This window comes from Schistocerca nitens, chromosome 11, assembly GCF_023898315.1.
Source record: "Schistocerca nitens isolate TAMUIC-IGC-003100 chromosome 11, iqSchNite1.1, whole genome shotgun sequence".
Taxonomy (NCBI): Eukaryota; Metazoa; Arthropoda; class Insecta; order Orthoptera; family Acrididae; genus Schistocerca; species Schistocerca nitens.
Genome location: NC_064624.1, coordinates 136,556,320 through 136,580,317, shown reverse-complemented (window position 1 = coordinate 136,580,317; position 23,998 = coordinate 136,556,320). Strand labels below are relative to the sequence as shown.

The 23,998-nt window shown below is 40.5% G+C and overlaps 1 protein-coding gene across 1 annotated transcript in view; it reads left to right on the top strand.

The window, feature by feature from the left end:
• LOC126213582 (heat shock protein 60A) overlaps nucleotides 1-10,956 on the top strand; it is a 72,562-nt gene extending 61,606 nt beyond the window's left edge. The window contains exons 10-11 of the mRNA XM_049941431.1: nucleotides 6,196-6,374; nucleotides 9,637-10,956. Coding sequence (XP_049797388.1) covers nucleotides 6,196-6,374; nucleotides 9,637-9,795 — 338 coding nt within the window. The 3' untranslated portion in view covers nucleotides 9,796-10,956. The remainder of the gene's footprint in view (nucleotides 1-6,195; nucleotides 6,375-9,636) is intronic.
• The last annotated feature ends 13,042 nt before the right edge of the window (nucleotides 10,957-23,998 follow it).

Sequence of the window (23,998 nt, the reverse complement as noted above, 5' to 3'; positions counted from 1 at the left end):
GGTGGCAAACTGCATTCGTTATAAACAAAAGTGTGCACAGTGTCCGTCACTTTCTCCAGAATAACAAAAAAAGCTAGCTGGATTTCATTCACTAGTTCTTTTAACGGTTCCATTCCCTCTTCTGTCATGTGGACTAACCTCCAATGGCTCTCTGGGATCGAGATCCATTCCCTGGTTTCCGGCCTGACTGGCAGATGATATAATGGACCTTAGTGCTATCTCCAACACCTTGGGTTGCCATTTTGCAGAAATTTCGAGTTCCTCCCACTATCACACTGCCTTCCTCCATTGGAAACTAGTGGAGGAGGCTCGGGCGATACCATTCTCTTCTCGGAATTGTGAGTGTTACAGTGCCACATTTACTGTGAGGGAGCTAGATCGTGCTCGCACTTCATCCAGATCCTCTGCCCCAGGGACAGATGCCATTAACATTCAAATGTTGTAGTACCTTTCTCTTGTGGGCAAGCACTTTCTGCTTAATACGTACAACCGCATCTGGGCAGAGGGCAAGTTTCCCAGACGCTGGTGTGAAGCCAACCAAGCCCGGTAAGGACAAACAGTTTCCTTCTAGCTACTACTCCATCTCTCTCACCAGCGGTTTTAGCAAGGTGATGGAACATATGAGTCATACCCAGCTGGTACTGTGGCTCGAGTCTCGCAATTTACTAATCACTGCACGGTGTGGATTTTGAGCTCACGGTTCAGCAGTTGACCATCTTGTCACTTTGTCCACCCATGTCACAAATGGTTTTCTGCGGAAATCCCAGACTGGACACGTTTTTAAATTTGGAGAAAGCGTGCGACACCTGCTAGAGGACTTGTATCCTCGATACTCTCTACACGTGGGGCTTTCGTGGCCACTTCCCCATTTCCTTGCCGAGTTTTTAAAAGACTGAGGTTTGAAAGTACGTGTGGTTCTGCCTTGTCAGACACCTTTATCCAGGAAAACAGTGTGCCTCAGGGTTCAGTCCTGAGTGTCTTCTTCTTTGCTACCGCCATTAACTCTCTAATGGCTTGTCTCCCGCCGGGCATCTCCGGCTCCCTTTTTGTTGATGATTTTGCCCATTATTGCAGTTATTCATACACCTGTCTGATTGAGTGGAGTCTTCAGCAATGTCTCGAATGTCTTTACTCGTGGAGCATGAACAGTGGCTTTTGTTTTTCCACTGGCAAAACTGTTCGCATGAACTTCTGGCAGCACAATTGATTTCTCCCATCATCTCTCTATCTTGCGCCTGTTGCTCTTCCATTCGTTGAAACTACGAAATTCCTGGGGCTCCTGCTCGATAGGAAACTCTCTTGGTCCTCCCACATGTCTTACCTGGCAGCCCACTGTATGCAGTCCCTCAATGCCCTGTGTGTCCACAACAGTACTTCCTGGATTGTACATCGAACCACCGTCCACATCTTGTACCGGTCCCTTGTCCTTTGGAAACTAGACTATGGGTGCTTTGTTTATGCATCTGCACGTCCGTCCCTCTTATGTCTTCTCAATATTATCCATCATCTTGGCATTCGTTTGGCCACTGGCACCTTTTACACTAATCCAGTTGAGAGTCTGTATGCAGAAACTGCCAAACTAAACTACTGCTGTCCTACAGCCATGACTTCCTGTTCAGCAGGTATGCCGTTTGTCTGCCATGCGTGGCCACCTATCCTACACCTCCTCCTTCAGTGACTCCTTTGATCGCCAGTATGGGGTGTGTCCCTCTTCTCTGTTACTTCCTGGAGTTTGCTTTCAGCTCTTGCTCCTGCAACTTCCTGGTGGGTGTGGAACCTTCACCACCTTGGCTTTGTGCTACAGCCTGTGTTCACTTTGGCCTTTATTCACTTCCTATCACCTTCAGTTTCACAGCCTTCACACGGAATTTCGCAATAGTAACTTTTTGTACACTGATGGCTCTGACTGATTGTGGTGTCTGATGTGCTTTTGTCGTTGGTGCCGACGTTTTTTGGTATCGGCTTCCCGCACACTGCTCAGTATTTATGGCAGAGCTCTTTGCTCTGTGTCAAGCCACGGAGTACATCCGGTGACACAAGTTTCTCAGTTGTCATCTGCTCAGACTCTCAGCATCCTTCAAAGTCACTGTGCACTGTAAACCATCTGTTAGTGCAGTGGGTCCAGCAAGCTTCTTGATGGAACCACTGTGATGTTTGTGGGTTCCTGGTCATGCCGCTCTGACAGGAAACATGGCTGCTCGCGCTGCTGCCAAGGCTGCAGTCCTCGTACTTCAGCCCACTAATTCTTACACTCCCTTCGATGATCTCTGTGTTGCAATTTGTCAAAAGGTGGTCCTCCCTTCATGTGAATAAGCCCCGGGTTATTAAGCTTCTCCCAGCAGCTGGGATGACCGCCTCTCGCCCCCTCCCTCAATGTGAGGTCATCTTAACTAGGTTGCGTATGGGGCACTGCCTTTTTAGCCGTCGCCATTTAAGTGGTGCTCCCCAAGCACTTTGTGCAGTTTGCTCCCCAGGCACTTTGTGCACTTTGCTCCCAAATTTTAACTTTCGACCATTTCCTGGTAGAATGCTCTTTTTTCACCAGTTACGTTCACGTTTGAGAGTGCTGTCTGAGTTATCGGCCGTTTTAGCAAACGCATAAGCTGTTGACCGCGTTTCTCTTTACCCATTGTAGCAATAGGGTGAAGGCCATTTAATTTTTAGTCTGGACTTCCATTTTTCTATGGTCTATTTTATAGACCTTTCTCTCTGTTGTCCTTGTTTTCTAGCTGTCTTCACTTCGACAAACTGCCTATTGGCTTCTGTCTCGGGTTCCTCGGCCGACGTTCATCTAATGATTTTTCTGACGTTTTGCCAGCACGAGTGGCAGCCACGTCAGAAAAATCATTAGATGAACGTCGGCCAAAGAACCCGAGACAGAAGCCAATAGGCAGTTTGTCAATAAGTGGCCACGAAAGCCTTAACAATTTTGTGTCTTCTTCCATTGTTGGGGTTTGACATGTAGTAGTTTTGAACTCCTCTCTTTGTCTTCATGTTTCAGTTTTGGCATGGGTGCGTATGACCCTAGTTGTTTTTGTACCACAAAAGAGAATAGAATAGGGGATTAATATGGAAGTCCTTACCTTACCCTTTTACTTTTTTTTCCCCTTGATCTCAAAATTTTCCCGGGGAAAAATACTAAAAGTTGTCTGGAAATCAGGGAAATATCTGGGAATTTCACTTGGGGAAACTTGTGGCAACTCTGCTAATATGCCTTGTTTAGTTTATTCATGTTTCTGGATCACAGTTTTCAGATATGATCGTGAATGCAGGTGGTGTTTGTTCTTTGTCTAAAAAAATCTTACAGTGCACATGTGGTTCATTGCTTTACTTTTGTGTTCATTGTTTCTGTCCTGAAATATTTAGGAACCCATTAAACACTGGCCTCAATCACCATGGATGGGGCAGCTGGACCACTGTTTTTAAGATTTTCAAAATCCATTGCTTCATAATTGTGAACACAATAAATTTGTGTGGTGTTTTGTGAGTCTTATTACAAGAGATAAAAATTCGCAGATATACAAAAAGTTTTAGTGAATTGCGTTTTTATTCCAAATTTAAAAGAATGCACACGTTTCATACCCATAATTTGTAAGGGTGTTATTTTTGGGAGCACTCAAGCATACAGAGAGCTAAATCACAATTTGGATACCATCAAGACATATATTTTCAGTTTGTTTTCCCGCCTCTGATATCGAATCCGTTTGCAAATGTGTATTGGGTGCAGTGATATGTAGGTGGTATATTTTCAGTAAAATGTCAACCCCTTGGTATATTCATTCCAAGAAACTGAGAAGAATGCATGTTGCCTTGTGCCACAAGAGAATTCTCTAATTAATGAAAGAACAGTTGTGTTCAGCATTCTCCAGAGCGTTAAAAACATCACCCTCATCAAAATTTGCCATCTCGTAACTACGTAGAGCATGAGCAATGGGCCAACAAAGATACAGGTAGCAGACAGAAGAGGTACAGGACTAGCCACGTGGCAACATACGAATTGCTGTGGAGTACACATATTTCAGAATTGAAATGCTATGTGGTATTACACTGTGGAGACCCTTCCTTGTGTAGTCCTCTTAGTTACCAGCAGAGGGCAGGAAGTGTAACTGCCACCCGTAGTCCTTTTTGGGCTACACCTACAATGTGTTCGTAATGAAGGAGAGTTCAGACCAACGAAATTAAAAAATCTGAAGCTTTGTGCTTCTATAATTTGTGCATATCAGAACACTCGAGACAATTCATGAACTTCCTTAGAAACATTTGTTCCAGGAGACACCGTGCAGTGGTGTAATTTTTTACATAATTATATTTTATTTTCATTCAGGGTTTAAAAAAAGTTTGTGATTTTAGTATAGCTTCCATTACTGTTAAAGAAAAATTGGTTTGTAGTTTCAGTTAGAGAATTTAGAAACCAAATTAAATCTTCTGTTAATTTTTGCCACAGGGAATAGAAGTTTAACAAGTTACTTTACACTTACTCTTCCAACGGTAAAATAGCCTGGTTAGAGGACCATTGTGTAAGACTCTGCTCATTACCGATTCATGCAGTTGTTAGGTGTAAGATACTGTGAATGCATGTTTCATGGGTGAAACATAGGATTAAAGGTTAAATTATTCATTGCTTCAATACCAGCATTTCTAAGCTGCTTGTATTTAACTGAAAAAAGATTATACAGTATACTTCCTCGGGCACTATCATACCTGAGAAATTTTGTCGAGCTACAGTTTACAGTGAAACCTCGCTAATGGGGGCAAGTCCCAGTGCAGATTATGGAAATAATTTCTATAAGAATTATCTTGGACTATAAATAAGAGTATATAACAGGATATGTATTGGTTAAATGAAATATATATAAACTAGAGGTCAGCAGAATATAGTACTAAACTGCCTGAAAAGAATTTTGAGTTATATCATAGTATATGTTGACTAAAGTCTTCCTTGAACCAGTCAGAATATACAGTCTGAGTCTGCCACAGTGATGATAGGTGGTGCCAGGTAGAGCAGCCTATGTTCTTCCATTTTCTCTCACCAGTTCCTTTCCTTTTCTGCACTGCATCCTATAGGTCGCTGCTCGTCTACCTGTTTCCTACGAAGAGAAATGTGCCACAGTGGACTAGGGACCTCAAAGTTGAACAGTCGAGGGCTGAGGGCTTCTGGTTTCTGAATAACTGTTCGGTAACCTGAGCTTTTCTGGTAGATTTGTAGATGACTGGGAGATGCTTCATAATATTTTAGGTTGTCCCTGAGTTACAGATTTCCCAATTAAGTGATTTTAAACAGTGTGTGTCATCAGTACTAGTGCACAAGACAAGATTCATTGCTTGCTTTACATTTAGGTGCTGAATTGTCTTTCCTGTCACCCTATTAGTTGCAGAGGTGAAAACGAGCCAGTTTTGTGTGTGTTGTAGATCTGTGCCAAAGAAAAATCTCTCTTCTTAAATAGTCTTCAGTTATTTACTACGCATCCCTACACACTTTGAGCTCAGACACTGAACTGATTACAGTATTTGAACAGGTGTCCAATAGTAGCCTTGAAAACTTTGGCCTAATTTATCTGCAAATCTTTCTTCCACAGCCTGCAGTCAGACTCCTCTTACAGAACATTGTACCAACTGTACACAGCATCGTGTATGATTGTCTGTTATCTTCATTTTCTAGCTAGTTTGTCTTATTTCAGCACAAACTCCAAAGTTTAGTGAGGTTTTGTTAATGTTGTAAAAAGTCAACATGGCAATTAAAACAACTTTCATAACAGGAGAACTGGCTCGGATATTACCAAGCACTCTTATTGTATCGTCTAAATGAAATGGTTTATATTTGTTCTTGACATTCATCGTGGTTGCTGTATTGTACTGTAAAAAACTTTAATCCCATTTTAAGCAGCCACAGAGACAGAATTTGATACAACTTGGCCTGAGAGCTTCAGCAAGCAAACAAAATGGACTTTGACTGTGTTGCATGCTTGTGACCAACAAGATTTGTATGCTGTTTATCAGTCACAGGTAATGTGCATGGGAAGGGAAGGGGTGCTTTCAGCATTTTGCAGCGTATGAGCTAAGCAAAAATGATGATTGGTACAATAATGTGGCATTTCACTTTGCAGTGGAAAATCTGCCCAAATTATTGAGGTTTTACTGTAATCATGGAAAGTGACATAACCAAGCATCTCAATGAGTGTTATTGTTTTCAAACAGGAATTGAAATAGTGAAGAAAGCCCTGCGTATGCCGTGCATGCAAATTGCAAAGAATGCTGGAGTGGATGCTTCGGTCGTCGTCTCGAAAGTGGAAGATGCCACGGGAGACATGGGTTATGATGCTTTGAACAATGAGTACGTTAACTTGATTGACAGAGGCATTATTGATCCCACAAAGGTGAGTGATACATTGTCTCTCTCATATGTCTGTGCAATTTCCTTCTTTGTGTACTAACAGATTGCAGTGTTTTGTTGCACATGGTAGTTTTGTATTTACTATGGTAAATTTACATAACATTTTTCATGTCAGTCGTGGAATGTTTCTCTAATGGAATCCAGTGCAGTTTGCAATTATCTATTGTTACTAATCTGTCTGTCTGGGAATAGAGGAAAATATTCGAGAATGAATTTGTCATTAGCGCACCTTGGGTACAGCTGTCAGTTTGAGCTGCTGGACAGTTACCCTCAGTTTTCATTCCAGGTGCGAGATGAAGTGAACAGCACTGTAGGCTAGACTACTGCAGTCTCGGCAAGTGAAAGAGTGCAGCTTTAAGTCCTACACACAAATTCAGTGTACGAGTGAATGTGTCTCAACTAATTGATGGTTCAGGAGGAGACTGGGACACAGGCGAGCTCCCATCTGCAGCTACAGTACTACTATTAACCCTTTCGCTGCTGTGGGCATGTATACACGTCTTGCTCCACAATTCCCCACCATATATGCGCTTTGTTATGACCATGTAATTTCAGATTTGCAGATGTGGAAATGGGTGTATTGGATGTGACCATTGGTCTGATATAAAAATCAATTACTCGAGAATGAAAGGAGATACTGTTCTGCTCTCAGTTTTAAATAAAACTTGAATATCTTTCTATATCTCACATGTTTCAATGTGTGAGTTAAAATCAGCCATATGCAAAGTTTACACAATGCTTTTTTACCTCTGCAAGCTCTTTAAAATAATGTGCAGTGTTTTATGCAATTTGAAGCAGCATAGTAACTTTGACAAATAGTAAAAAGAAATTGTCCTTTTCTTAGGCGAAGATACTAGACTGTAAAATGTGCAAAAGTGGAGCACCAAAACTGAAACTTATTTGGGAGATACCGAATTCCCTTTCCAAACTCTAAAGACACTGTAAATGAAAAAACTAGTTTGTCAAACTTAGTGTTTCCTGTCAACAGGTTTGTCAAACAAGTGTATATGTGTACCAACAAAAGTTTGTCAGATTTAACCTCACTTTTGAAGCAGCTGTGGATATTGTATCGTTAAATACTCGTATTTTGAGACTAGTGGTAATGACTACCAATGCAGACAAGCATATCTAGCATTGACTCTAGCGCTGTCTATAAAAAAGAAAAAAAGATGCTGGTGCAATGATACATGAACTTTTATTTTTTAGTTTATTGCACTCCCATTTGCATGTTGTGTATCAAATTGGAATTTCTTCTTATAGTATTACTTTGTAATTTATGGCCATACAAAACACCACCACCACTACTATTTTAGTAATTGCCAGTGTATTTTGTTTATTAATATAACCTTTTGAATGTAGTTATAATTTTCACAATTCTGGAAATTCACGATACAGTGAAATAAATTCAATAAAAACTCTTTCTCGCCAAAAGTGCATTGTGGAAATTTGACAAACATCAGACATTTTGTTAACATGGGGCAGTCAATCAGAATTTATATTTCACCCTCCAAAGCTGCCCACTCCCAAATCACAGCTCTGAATTTCTCTGTCCTGAAAAAGAACAGTGGAAGCTGTAACATTAATGTTTAAAGTCTACAGTATACCGACACAAGTTGAATCAATGGCCTATTTCTCAAGTACTGTTAATAAAGATATTGATACATTCAGAGGTTTTCTTAAAAATGTGAATCACAGCCAGTGTGGTAATTTTTACTCATTCCTCCAGTATATTTCATTCACAATTTATATTCAGCGTTGTTTATATGCAGTTCATGATAATTTGTTAGTGTATGAAGATTGATCCAAAAGTAATGTTCCCAAAGTGGAATTTATTGGTGTAAGAGAGTTGGTATAAAAGGGTCTGCAAGGGAGTTGCAAAGCAGAATTTGCCAACATTCCCATGCACAGCAGCTGCCCCATTCTAAATCCTAACCTTCCCCACTTCTTTCAGATGTTGCAATGTTCACATATCAGCTATCTGCATAGGAAGTTGTGATTGCCGCTACCATCAGGTTTGAAATCTGTGCAGTTATTTGGTTTTTAAACACGGTTGGTGGTCCACATAGCCAATCGTCATCAATTGTGCGAAATTTGACTAAAGTGTGTAGCTCTTAAACATGTCTGCAAATGGTGTAGGGAGTTATCTGCTGTTTGCATTCATAATGAAGGCTGGAGCTGAAGACCTTCCACTTCAGACAAGACTGTCAAAAAGGTTGAGAGACTAATGATCAAAGGATCACCATCTGAGAAATAGCTCTTCGGGTTACCGAGATTTCATCTAGCTCAGTTGAGACAATTTTATGTAAAAAATTGACGATATCACAAGATGTGTGCGTGGTGAGTCCCACAAATGCTTCCAGAAGACCACAAGCAGCAGTGGGTTGATTGTGCCCACCAATTTTTTCAACAGTGTCTGAAAGATTACTCTGCAGTTATGCTTAAGTGTTTGGCAGGGTATACATACAACCACTTTTATTTCTCTACTGCTTCAGTATGTGGAGAAAAAATGAACCTCTAAATCTTTCCACGAAAGCTCTGATTTGTCGTATTGTATCACAAAGGTCACCTCTCCCTGCAGTGGAGGTGGAGAAAGTTGGCAAATGTAACTTTATGCACAACAATAAACGCTTTTATATTAATGATTGCCATCCCCATTCACTTACCAAATCTGACGATGTCCCCAGTTTTCCTATAATACAGAACAAACTGCCTTTCTTTGAACTTCTTGATGTCCTCTATTAATCCTATCTGATAAGGATATCATACCATGCCATGCAGCAGTAATCCAGAAGAGGATGGACCAAGCAGTGTAGCAGCATCTTTAGTAGGATAGTTGCGTTTTCTGCCAATAAAGTGCAGTCATTTAGTCAACATTCCCCCTAAAATTGTGAGTGATGGTTCCAGTTTAAGTTGTTCATAATTCAAATTACTGGGTGTTTGCTTGAATCGAGAACCTTTAATTTTGTGTGCTTTAGTGTCGCGTCAAAATGTGACAAAAAATTTTAGCCCCTTTTTTGTCACGGATACTTTTTAACTATGCAGATGTCTTGCCTAAATAGTTTTGTATTGTTTTTTTTATATTTTGATTTTATGTGGCAGTAAAACATGGCATCATTTGCAAACAAGTGTTTTAAGATTAATGAATATCTTGTTCATTACAGAGAAATAAAGGCTATTATGTCTGTAGTCATTTATGTATTTGTAGGGATATAATTTTGGTAATGGCTCAATTTCCGTACGTGCAGGTGGTGCGAACGGCCTTGACAGACGCTGCAGGGGTCGCGTCGCTGTTAACGACAGCGGAGGCCGTAGTGACGGAGATCCCCAAGGAGGAGACGGCGCCAGCTGGCATGGGCGGTATGGGAGGAATGGGTGGCATGGGCGGTATGGGTGGCATGATGTAAAAGGGCAGTGACCCTGGTGCTCCACGACACCGCCTTTGGATCTGTGCCAATCGTCTCATCAATTCCAGTGTGACGCCTGTTTGTGTCATCGCAGGAGGTGCAAATGTTCTACTGTGACAGTTTTACAGAGCTGCAAAATTACTTGTGTTTGTGTGACTTGTGTTATTTGTGTTATATTTAGTGTTTCTAATGTTCATGTCTCGCCATTTGTGTTAGGAAAATTGTACCACCCTGTAATTAGTGATATATTCAGATAAGTCAGAATCTCCTTGGTGGACTTCGGAAATCGGAGCATCTAAGGTTTGGACATTTGGTTTCCAAGAAAAGTTGTGGGTACAGTGGAACCTTGTGAGCATTGTTTTACATAGATCTCGGTTGGGCATAAATGTGCTGATGCATGTAGAGATCTTGCCCAGATCGTTAAGAGAAACTGAGCATCTCTGTCTCTTACCTGCACAATGGCGAGACTGCTAACATTTAGAAACTGATGATAAGTGGGTTGATCTTACCGTAGCCTGTGAACTGTCGGGAGAACTACGTGGCGCCTTCTGTGGTGACAATAGTTAAGCAGCTCGTTTCCAAGTTTCTGTGACAATTGCAGCCCCTGCACTAAGTTTTTCTCGAGGAGTGAGCTTATGGGAACTGCATCGGTGACAGAAATGGCGAACAGTGCGTTGTTTCTGGAAGTTCTCCTACTGTAGTAATACCAGACTAGCTTTCTGTAGTGTCCACCGCGCGCAGATTCGGGCAGAGTTGTGGCTGCCGTGCAAAGACTGTATGTGTCTGATTGTCGAGCTGTTCGTAGGCATTTGTTTGCTGTCATTCCAGAGTTTTATAGTGCATTGTTTCCCACGGGGCACGTGCACTGGATCAGCAATGGAGAGGAGGGTGCATCTTCATTCAGTCCCAACTGACTGGTTCATCTCATTTCCATAATCATAAACTGCAGCTTTAAATAAATTCTGAGGAAGATCGTTTCCGTACTGTTTTTCTTATCGACTGTCCCAACTTGTTTATAAAGACGGTTGCTAAGAAGGTGTCTCTTCCCTGTTTGTGTTCAACACTAGTTTTTGTCTTTCTCTTTTGTTACTTTTCATCACAGCACAAAATTTGTAGTTAACATGTTTTTGTTATAAAAATAAAGTTTATATGTGTATTACAGTCATTGTTTTATTTTTCCCATCTGCACCTGCAATTTGATCCTGTATACCATTCTCGGCTGGATATCCTTAATGCTCCCTTAGTCTACCATGTTAGGCTCTCAGCTGCCTGGTAGTAAATAATTTCTTCATGTACTCACCACTTACATTATTATTGTTGTTGGGCTCTGGCTGGTAGTTGGAGTGTGAAAAGTGTTTACTTACACTATTTACTGCAGTGTATAACAGTACATTCTTTCAGCAACTCATCGGTTAGATTTATGCAAAACTAAAAAAAGTTTTTCACAGGTCCATCAAAAGCATCCACACTGAACTGACTAAAAGAACATTTATTTATACTGCAACACTATCAGACAAGTTTAGAACAAACTGTGTACTGAAAGTCTACCAGTACTTCAACACCACAGTTGGTATTGTATTTCACCATAACTAAATGTACATCTCGGAATTTTTACAGAAATTGGCTGCACTATGGACAGGTCAGCACGAAACTCCATTTGTTGCTAATTCACAGTTTAACAAAATGACAGGATTCTGGCTCCAGTTTGGGTCCTCACTTAAAGGTGCTAGTAAACGCAGAATTACTGTTATGGGGATGATTACATACATATACAATTTTCTTGTCTTGACAGGTAATCTAACTCCCAGGCTAACTTTCCCCTCAAGTCAGTTCATCTCAATACCACTTACTAGATCAGTTGCCAATCTCTGAGAAGGAAAAGAAATGTATGTATCCATAATACCACAGTGCAATGAACCACATTGGGACCATTCACACAACAGGTTTACCCTTGTCCATTTATAGAAATCGCCATAGTGTCCCAAAATATTCATTGCCATTTTAGTCTTATTCTATGTCTGCATATGTGTGACATCCTGTTTTCTGTAATGCTCCGAATAAAACATGTACACGGTAGGATTATAATAGTGGAAGATCCCATTAATTCTGTTTATTACTGTTATTGGCTTGCAAAAGCATCTTTTAGCCCTTTTTCCCCCTCCAATGTTGATGGCTTATTGCAAGTTGAAATTGTAATACCACCAATACTAAAATTGACTTTACAACTTTAGACTTAAATAACTTTTAAAAGAGCTGATGGGAAAATATTGGCCTTGGTGCACTTTGTCACATTAGCATCAGTAGTACCAGGGCTGAACGGCAGCCATTAGTGGTTGGTGGGCCGAAATCTACACATTCTCACATAGTTGCCATTTCTGCTGCACTAAATTTAAGTAGCTGGTTCTGGACCTTTTTATATATCAGCAACTTGCTTGAAAATACACAAATATTCAGTTATTCAAGGGTACATGCGAAAATTTAAAATGAGTATGTCCCAAAATCTTATCACTCACTCTCACACAAATTAAAAGTGGAATCTTCTCTTTCGAGCAAGAGCAGCATTTTCAATGAGAACTGTCAACTTTCCATGGTTGTATACAAAGTCATTGGGAATGCATATTTAAAGTTCCTTGTCAGATTGCACTGAAGAGATGCAAACCTTACAATTTTTTAAAAAAAAGTTCCTTCTTTACAGCATAACTATATACATGCATCAGTTCAAGTATATACTTCCCAGTGTCTGATGTTTCAAAATTCTTCCTTAACACCACAGGGTATTCATAAACGTCCACCTATTTATCAAATGTACCTAACAAGTACACTTGAGTCCTCAGGGGCACTATTTTAATTCAAAGAATTAAGTTGCACCATATCTTAGAATTGTAATACCTTTTCTTTTCCACTTATATTTACACATAGTTGGTGGTAGCAACTAATCTACTTTCCATATTTGTCATTCTAAAACTTAACTCAGAAATATGTAATCTGTAATGTTAAAATACATATTGAATCAAAACTAAGAATGCATCAAGAGTGTTGAAAAGTCTGAGAGTGTTAAGACTGGAGGCTGTTGCTTGATGTCAATATTGCAATCGTTTGTTACACTGTGGGAAAGTTTATTCTGAAATGCTCTTTTTTTCTGATGAAACATGGCTCCATTAATCGGGGTATGTAAAGTCGCAGAACAGTTGGCATTGAAATTTGAAAATTCTCATAAGTTAATCTAGTCTCTGGATGATGAGAAAACAGGAGTGTGGTGTGCAATTAGTGAAAGATGAATTATTGGATTAGTCTTTTTTCATGAAACAATAACTTTTGATTGGTATGTGAACCGTATACTGTGTCTTCTTCTTCACACCACCTACGGTTATTTCATGCAGGACAATACAAGACCACACACTGACACTTCTGACAGTAATATACAGTGTTTTTGATGATGAGATAGTTGGCTGATCTCCTCATTCTCCAGATTTAAATCTGTGTATCTTCAGGAATGTTAAAAGAAAAGGTGTATGCGAACAATCTCCATACAAGTGAAGGGTAAGTAAAGGTAAGCTTAATTTAGTCAGACTGCATAATTGTTTACGCTCTACTTGGGAAGCGCGCACAGCCATCTTGGCAGGAGGCAACAGCCATTTAATCTGCTGTGCCAGCTGTGGGCTTTTCCCCAAGGTTTGTACATGAAGCACCCCTATTTACTTTAATAGGTTGCCTGTATTGGTTATTTAATTTTTCAGTCATAAGCACCTCTTACATTCACAGGGTGCCAGCAGTTATAAATGATTTGCATAAAGAAGCGAAGATGTTGAATGCAGCTGCAGTTTTTTCTCTAAAAACCTTTTGTCCTAGGTTGACATTTTTGCTTGCCAATATTTGAAGAAACAAGGGCCTTAGATACAGCAAATAAAAATTTTGCTGAGAGCTCTTTTCTTTCTTGTACACGAGTTCTCAATACTCAAAAGCTGCAGTAACTGTAAGATCAAAATTGAGAAACATTGTTTCAGCAACCCAGTTGTTACGAGCACATTTAAGTACAATGTTCAGTGTCAAAACTCAGGAATGACTTTCTAGTACTGTCAACAGGGATACACAATATGTATAAGGCTGCAATACACCACTGTATGTAAGTAGCTTGTAAGCTTTTAAATTTACTGTACTATTATCCAATACTGAAGCTAATACAGTAAATCTGACTTCCTCTGCCTCATTAATTACAACCAATCTGCAGCACAGAGTCCCAATTCAAGTTTTGGTCTGCCACAAAGTTTCAATCTGCCAGGAAATTTCAGATCGGCACGCACTCTGTTTCCAGAATGAAATTTTCACTCTGCAGCAAACCCCAGTCTGAGACTAAGCCATGTCTTTACAGTACCCTTTCTTCCAGGAATGCTAGTCCGTCCCAGTCCCCACCCCACCCCCGAAAAAAAAAAAGAAAAAAAGTATTTAGTAGGTAGGAGATTAGGTGCTGACGCAAGTAAAATGGTGAGGGCAGTAAGTGTATCGGGCTTGGAGAGCTCAGTTCATAGAGCAGTTGTCCGCATAAGGCGAAAGTCCCAGGTTCGGGTCGTGGTCAGGCACACAGCTTTAATCTGCCAAAAAGTTTCAAATTGGTGCACATTTTGCAGTGCTGTGAAAATTTGTGCTGCGAATAATGTTTTGAAAAGAATTCCTACGGTGAAAATTGCAAAAAGTAAAACCAGAATAATGGAATGCCGTCGATGCTGAAAAAATTAGTTTAGGAAACGTAGATCACTTTCACTAAAAGTACAGCAAAATAACTGATGACGGCAGAACTAGTGATGACACAAAATGCAGATGCAATGGTGCGAAAAGCATTTCTGAAAAAGAGTAATTTGTTCATCATTGTTCTGCCAAAAGGCAGGTTTTCACATGGTAGTTCTCCAGGCTGGCTGGTCTTCTGCCATCCTCTTCAGGTCTGCATAATTTCCTCTTCCCTTTATGTTGTCTATCATCTTGTATCTCCTTATTCCTCTCTGTCTTTGCCCACAAACCAATCCTTCCAAAGCATCTTCTAGCAAGCACTCCCTTCTCAATGAATATCCCAACCAGTTTTTTTTTTTTTTTTTTTTTTTTTTTTTTCCTTTCTCTTACAAACTTCAGCAGACATCATCTCCCACAAACCTTTTCCAATAATCTTTCATTACTCTCTTTCCATCCAGCTTATTCTCTCCATTCTCCTCCACATCACAAATGCTTCTAACTTTTTTCATCTTATCTCAGCATCCATGTTCCTGCCTCATGTAGTGCCACACTCCAGACAAAACATCTGCCAAGTCTTTTCCTTAGACCCTTATCTAATTTTCCACATAAGAGCCTCCTCTTTCTGTTGAATGCCTCCTTGAATGCCTCCTTCGCTATGGCAATTCGAGTTTTCACCTCCTGGTGACATCTCAAGTCTTCAGTTATTGTGCTTCCAAGATATTTAAATGCACTTACTTGGCTAATGATAGATTGTCCTATTTTAATATTGGACAGTTTGCGTCTTGTACTGATGACTATACTCTTTGTTTTTGCTGTGTTTATTTGCATCCCATATTCCACACAAGCTCCATTCAGATCTTTCAGCATGTTATTCACTGTCCGCTCACTTTCTGCCACTAATACCACGTCATCAGCAAATCTTATACATTCTATTCTCTATACACCAATACATTTTCCTCTTTTTCCCATTTAAGCCTTTCGCAATAATCTCTTCAAGGTATGCGTTAAACAGTGGGGACGGGCAACGACCTTCTCTAACACCTCATCCAACGCTGCTTCCTTGGGACATTTCATTTCCATTCCTTATCCTTACTTTCTGGTGTAAATATGATTCTGTGTCAGTCGTCTCTCTTTCCAATCTACTCCTTCCCTCTTCAAAATATCCGTCAGCTTGTTCCACTGAACTCTGTCAAAAGCCTTTTCTAAATTTTTAAAAACGGCAAAGATTTCTCTACGGTTTTCCATATATCTTTCCCCTGCAGTTCTTAACATGCCAATAGCATCTTTTGTTCCTTTTCCTCTTCTAAATCCGAACTGCTCCTCTGCAATCCCCCTATCCAGCTTGCCATATAGCCTTCTATTCAACACTCTCAGCAAGACTTTAGCTGCATGAGAAATTAGACTGATGGTCCTATTGCTCTTCCCGTTTTTTAGTGTTCCTCTTTTACTCTATCAGTATCATAACTGTTGCAAGGAAGTCCTCAGGCCATTCCCTTTCGTCATATATCTCGTTACAGAGGTAGACTATTTCATTTCTTGCCTTGTTTCCCAGACTCTTCAACACTTTTGCTGGAAAATAATCAATTCCACATGCCTTCCTATTCTTCATCTCCTTCAGCACCCTTTCTACTTCTGCTTCCAAGATGGTGACTCCCTTTCCATCTTATGCCACACATTGCTTCTCTTCAACCTTAATTTTGCTCTGTATTTCATCCTCGATGTACAGACATTCAATATATTCTTGCTTTCTGTTCAAAACCACCTGTGGTTCTTCTGCTTGAGTACCATCCGCTCTTTCTATTTCCATGTTGTTCCTCTTTCTTTTACATTCAAAAACACTCTCACTAGCCAGTCCATACACCATTTCATACTTTCCCTCTTTCTCCATTTTCTCTATTTTATCGCATTTCTGTTTCATCCATTTTTCCCTTGTTTCTTCAGTTTCTCTCCTTAATTCATTATTCAGTTTCCTGTACCTCTTTTTGCCTTCTTCATTTTCTATATTTTCCACTTTCTCCGCTCTTCCATCTTTTCCAACATGTTTTCTGTTATCCATTATTTCCTGGTACTTTGGGATATTCTAATTCCTAGTACTTCTTTGGCAGAGTCCATGAATCCTTCCCTCATTTTTATCCATTTGTCATTAACACTTTCATCAACACTACCTCTTTCCCATTTTTCCATAAATCTGTTTTCCAAATCTGAAGCCTTTCCTACCTCTTTGTGTCTTTGTATGTTTAGTCTTTCTTTTGCTTTACCTTTCCAGACTTTTTTCAACTTCACTTGTATTACTCCCACTGCTAAGTTGTGGTCTGAATTTATATCTGCTCATGGATAAGCTTTGGCATTCTTCCAACTGCTCCTAAACCTTTGTTGTATCAGGATGTAGTCCAACTGATATCTTTCCCCTATTCAAATTTGATATCCATATGTAATGTCTCCTTTTGTGGTGTTCAAATAATGTGTTAATCACTGTTAATGAATTTTCTTTACAGAAACTAATAACACTACTGGCCATTAAAATTGCTACACCACGAAGGTGGCGTGCTACAGACGTCAAATTTAACCGACAGGAAGAAGATGCTGTGATATGCAAATGATTAGCTGTTCAGAGCATTCACGCAAGGTTGGCGCCAGTGGAGACACCTACAATGTGCTGACATGAGGAAAGTTTCCAAGCGATTTCTCGTACACAAGCAGCAGTTGACCGGCATTGCCTGGTGAAACGTTGTTGTGATGCCTCGTGTAAGGAGGAGAAATGCGTACCATCACGTTTCCGACTTTGATAAAGGTCGGATCGTAGCCTGCTGCTCGCGCTGATCAAGATTCAATGACTGTTAGCAGAATATGGAATCGGAGGGTTCAGGAGGCTAATACGGAACGCCGTGCTGGATCCCAACGGCCTCGTATCACTAGCACTCGAGATGACGGGCATCTTATCTGCATGGCTGTAACGGACCGTGCAGCCACGTCTTGATCCCTGAGTCAACAGATGGGGACATTTGAAAGACAATAATCACCTGGACGAACAGTTAGACGACGTTTGCAGCAGCACAGACTATCAGCTCGGAGACCATGGCTGCGGTTACCCTTGACGCTGCATCACAGACAGGAACGCTTGCGATGGTGTACTCGACGACGAACCTGGGTGCACGAATGGCAAAACTTCATTTTTTCGGATGAATCAAGGTTCTGTTTACAGCATCATGATGGTCACGTCCTTGTTTGGCGACATCACGGTGAACGCAAATTTGAAGTGTGTATTCGTCATTGCCATACTGGCGTATCACTCGGCGTGATGGTATGGGGTGCCATTGGTTACATGTCTCGGTCACCTCTTGTTCGCATTGACGGCACTTTGAACAGTGGACGCTACATTTCAGATGTGTTACGAGCCGTGGCACTACCCTTCATTCGATCCCTGTGAAACCCTACATTTCAACAGGATAATGCACAACCGCATGTTGCAGGTCCTATATGGCCCTTTCTGCATACAGAAAATGTTAGACTGCTGCCCTGGCCAGCACATTCTCCAGATCTCTCACCAACTGAAAACATCTGGTCAATGGTGGCTGAGCTACTGGCTTGTCACAATACGCCAGTCACTACTTTTGGTGAACTGTGGCATCGTGTTGTAGCTGCATGGGCAGCTGTACCTGTACACGCCATCCATTCTCTGTTTGACTCAATGCCCAGGCGTATCAAGGCCGTTATTATGGTCAGAGGTGGTTGTTTATCATCTGCATTTCTTCTTGGTGTAACAATTTTAATGGCCAGTAGTTTAGTTGTTCACCTCTCTCATTTCTTATTCCTATTCCAAATTTTCCTACTGTATCTTCATCTCTTCCTTCACCCACCATTGCTTTCCAGCCCCCCATGATGACAAGGCAGGCATTTCTATTTTCTTTCTCGATGAGATCTTGTATTTTCTCATAATATTCTTTAACTGCATCATCTCTATGCTGGCTGGGTGGCATATATACCTGTTTTAACACCAGATCTTTTGAACTACCCTTCAGTCATATCATAGTCAGTTTTCCATCAATATATTGTATCTTCATTACCTTATTTTTGTTACCTTATATTTGTTAACATCAGATATAAATTTAAATGTTCGGAAGTCTTTCATGAAGGCACTGGTGTTGAGTATAGCCTTGTATGGAAGGGAAAATGGACGAAACAGTTGAGACAAAAAGAAAATAGCTTCTGAGATCTGGTGCTACAAAAGAATGCTGAAGATTAGACGGGTAGAGTAAATAACTGGTGATGAGGTACTTAACCGAACTGGGGAAAATGAAATTTATGGTGCAACTTTACAAAAAGAATGTATAGAGTGGTGGGACACAATGTGAGGCACCAAGAAATCATCAGTTTGCTAATGGAGGGACCGGTCACAAAAACACAATGGCAGGGAGAGCGGTGTGCTGACCACATGCACCTTCGAATCCACATCTAGTAACACCTAAGGGCTGACATTGAAACAGTGGCCTGTTGGGCCCTCAAGGCCTGTTCAGATGGTGTGGTTTTTTTTTTGTTTTCTCCTTGTGGGGAGAGAGGTGGTTGGGGCAAAATATTGTAGAGGATGACCAAGGCTTGACTATAGTAAGCAACTTCAAATGAATGTAGCTTGGGATAGTTAGGCACAGATGAAGGAGCTTGCACAGAATAGATTAGTGTGAAGAGTTGCATCAAACCAATGTTAACTGCCATTTCCCTTCTGCACCGGTGACTGTCAACGTGTTACGACTGAAGATCACATCCTACACATACTGGATGCCTATTGTACAGGGTGTCTGAGCTAGAGATACATAAAAACATTTGTTTATATTTCAGTACCTATTAAGCTTTGTAAGTCTAACATTGTACACAGGAACTCAAACATTTTTATTCACAGTGGTACAATGGGCACCATTTGTAGCTCGACATATATCGAAACTGTACTCAACTTCTCCCCATATGTTCATGTGCACGACAGGTGTTATGGCCTGTATTGTGGTGGAGATCCGTTGTCTCAGATCTGAGAGATCTCAAATCCTTGTCCTGTAAACAGTGTCCTGGATAAACCCCCAAGCACTGAAATCCACCGGAGTCAGATCGATGTCGAATGGCAACTGTGGAACATCGAGGTAGGTATGCCCCGTCACTGGCGTGCGCGTGCCACATGTCTCAGTGCTGTTTGTGAAACGGTGAGGATCACAACTTGGAGAGTGTGTCTATTGATTGCATATTTTCATTTTGAGTACTTTTGTTATAAGTATTTGGTGGGTATACCTCTAGCCCAGACACCACGTATGAGAAGTGTCTGTAATGAATGGTTTCAGTCATATCTATCAAAGGGCAGCTAGGAAAAGTAACACCACATGATGGAAGAACAAGCTATTCAGATATGTTAGGAGTCCCGCAGGGCTCAAGCTTAGGTCCCTTCATCTTTCTTCTCTTTATTAATGACCTCTCAAGAATACCTACCCACAACAATACCTGTGTTAGTTTGCCAGTGATACAAACCACCTCTCTTGTAACATTTCTCCACGGCAAATGTGAGCCAACTTAGTTGACAGCAGCAAAAGGCTTGGTTCTGTGTTAACAAACTAAACTCCATCCAAACAGGCCTCAGAAGGCCCGACACCACTGTGTCGTACTCTGCTCTCCCGTCCGTTGTCAGTTTTTGTGACCGGAGCCGCTATTTCTCGATCAAGTAGCTCCTCGATTGGCCTCACAGGGGTTGCGTTCACCCCACCTGCTAACAGCGCTCAGCAGACCCGAACAGTCACCATCTAAGTCCGTCTATGTTAACAACCTCCTACTTAATACGCAAAAAGTAGCACATGTAATATTCTGCCCATCAAAGATCCATACAAGGCATACAAAACTGTTAGTCATAGACAAGAAAGTTATCAAACGGGTCAGTGAGACTAAATTCCTGTGACTGGATAGACAACACACTCCAGTGGAATATCCACAGAGACAGACTACTGTGTAAAATGAGTAGCCTCTTCTAAGCCTTTAGAGTTCTCAGTCAAAGGTGTGATGTGACTACCACTAAAACTGTGCACTTGCACTAGTTGAACTCAGTCATCTCATATGGCATTCCTTTCTGTGGGTCAATAAATTAGAAAATATTTGCTAAACAAAAACAAATTGTCAAGATCATGATTAAAGCATCACTACACACACCTACCAAGCCAATCTCTAAAGAACTGCGAATATTACCTGTCCCACACATACATCCTAGAGACTGTTCCATTTGTAAATAAGAATGCCCATCTCTTTAAAAAAAAATAATGGTGTACACGTTCTTCACACCTGTGGTGATAGTAACATTAGTCTGAAAAATCAGACTGAGTAAATGCCATGAAAGTGTGAGGCACACAGGGAGCATACTGTGTAATAAGTTATCTGGCTGTCAAAAATGATAACTCCTTCAGGAAGAATGTTACTAATATAATGCTCCAGCATTCCTTTTGTTCTGTTGCTGAATTTACAGAGGTCAACTTATGTCCCATGTAACTAACTTTGTCCAAAATGTATTAACCATGAATGCGAAGGTTTACGCTTCTTCAACTATGTACTGCTCGAACATGATTTCGTGGACAAATAAACAGATAAAAATCAACAAATATGTGAGGAAAATATTAAGGATGAGATTCCATAAAAGTGATTGTTTGGATAAGGTTTTCAGACATCTCATCTCGAACTACTGCTATGACGTACTGATTACTGACTGCTTGGGCCATATTGTATATTGTTACTGTATAACTTTTTTCTTGAATCTTAACAAGAAATGGCTGTATCATTACCATTCACATCAAATATTATTGTATGGAATCATGCAGTAATTTTGTGTGCTCATATGTTTATATCCATTATACACTGTATATGCTATTGCATTTTTTGTAATGTTACTAATTTAAATGTATGGCTTTTCTGCATAGTGTCATACAGTGTTGACTTACAGGTTGTACCAAAAGTCCCATTATCCCACACCTAACTGTGAACTAATTCCTGTTTCTTGTTGTGAATGACTGATGAATCCAATTACACCCTGGAACAGTGAATCGCCATGAGTACCTGGGTTCATTAATAATCTCACACTATAGAAACTCTTCCAATCCATATGTGGCATACAGCAAAACAGTGCTTAACAGTATTGGTTAAAAACAGTCTTGGTTGCAATTTTAGTTTTTTTATTTTTTTCAGCTACGCGTTTTGCCTTATTTAGGCATCTACAGGTTGATCTTAATTTGGTATTTCTTAGAACAGTCTTTTATACAGTGTAGCAAAAGGGCATCATCGTATACATCAGGCCAACATCGCCTTCGTTAAACTCAGTAAACACTTTTCTAGGTGGACGCGAGTGACTCAAAGACCTGCATAACACGTTCCCGTTCACAGGAGCGAGTAACAGAATAAGATGGAGCTCAGGTAGTGCGTTTAACGAAGGCGATGTTGGCCTGATGTATTCAACGATGCCCTTTGGCTACACTGTATAAAGGATCGTTCTAAAAAATACCAAATTAAGATGCCTAAATAAGGTGAAATGCGTAGTTGAAAAATAAAAAAAAATAAAATTGCAACCAAAACTGTTTTTAATCAATCTCACACTGGTAAAACACCGAGAGAGATTCGAAATGATTTCACGATTAGATTAAATATGGCTGCACCACTGAAACAAACAATATTACGTTGGGAAAAGATGCTAGTTCCGTAAAAGACAGACCACGTTCTGGAAGACCGAGAAAAACAGCAGACAGATATGTGGAAGTTGCAGGAATGGTGGAACATCCTCTACAAAAGTTACTTAGCAAATGATCAAGGGAAATGAACATCCCATTAACGAATCTACATCAGCATTTGCGAGCAGACTTAAACCTAAAACCGTTCAGACCCTCCTCAGGGAATGAATTGAGTGACAAAAACTTGGAGAGTCAACGTAACACCTGCACGTGGTTACTGGAGGCATTGGCACAATTCCCAAACATGGAAAAGTTATGTTCTCAGACAGATGTGCTGTGTGCCATAGAGCAAAAGATACACATGTTTATTGCTGGAATCAGGAGAACCTGCACTTCTTTGAGGTATTGGAAATGAACCTGCCCCATGTCACGATACGGGCTGCAATTTGTGCCACGCATATGATTGGTTCATATTTCTTTGAAAATTCCGAAACACATACTGCCATGCCAGTGAATCAGGGAATGTATCTCTCCATGCTACATGACTGGTTTGTACCAGAATTGGAACATTTGGAATTTCTTTGTCATATCTGGTTCCAACAAGGTGGAGCACCGGTGCATTTTGTAATATATGTAAGGGAATACCTAACCGATGTATCCAGAGACAGATGGATTGGAAGAGGATCACCAATGTTGCTGACACCTCTGAAATCCCCCCCCCCCAAGATCCCAACCCGACATGTGCTAATGCATTTTGGAAACACATCAAACAGAAAGTCATCCACAAGTATTGTCAGACACTGTTTGGACTGGATTTTCTTGGTTGATTTATTTAGGAGAGGAGACCAAACAGCGAGGTTATCGGTCATACCAGATTAGGGAAGGAAGTTGGCTGTGCCCTTTCAGAGGAACTGTCCTGGCATTTGCCTGAAGCGATTTAGGGAAGTCACAGAAAACCTAAATCAGGATGGCCGGACATGGGTTTGAATTGTCGTCCTCCCGAATGGGGGTCCAGTGTGCCACCTCACTCGGTGCATTTCCTTGTACCACACCAACAATACTGCAGCGAATTTCACATTACACCTGGAGGCGAATAATTTTGTGCCATGAAAATGACAGTCTGCGCACAATAAATGGTGGTGATCTGATGGTACACCCTCCTCTCCTCAGATCCATGCTGTTGGAAGAACATTTCACACCAATGTATGCCTTGTAGAGGGGGTAATAAGACTTTTGGAACAGCCTGTCCTGTACACACTGACATATGCCTAAATTTTCATTGCATTCTGCATTCTTTATTGTATCTAACTGTGTGTTGTAAAAACATCCATATGACATTGCATTATATCTGGACAAATAAATGATACTCATTTTCGACACACAAGTATAGTCACAGAGCATCAATTGTTTTAAGGCTCAACAAGTTCATAACAGAAACCAAAACTGACAGAAAAAACTTCATAAAAAATTTTAAATTAATCTTGTAAACCCACTAAACCACAATAATCATGTTAATGCTCAATATGAACCTTTTACAAACAAAAGAAGGTACAGTGAAAAATATTTTAATTTTGGAAAAAGCTGTCATTAGGTGAAGATGGTGGCAGGGGTATTGAGGTCTTTAATAACACTTGTTTTCCAATATGCATTTTGCTCCTTAATCCTGTAAGCACAAAGGTCAATTGAAGCATGTCTTCACTGTGAGAACTGTCTTATGACAGGTAATAAGTGACAGTTAATAAGTGGCACAATCCTATTCTGTACAGGAGTTCCTCATAGTAGTCCAGAACTTTTTTCTCATAATTTTA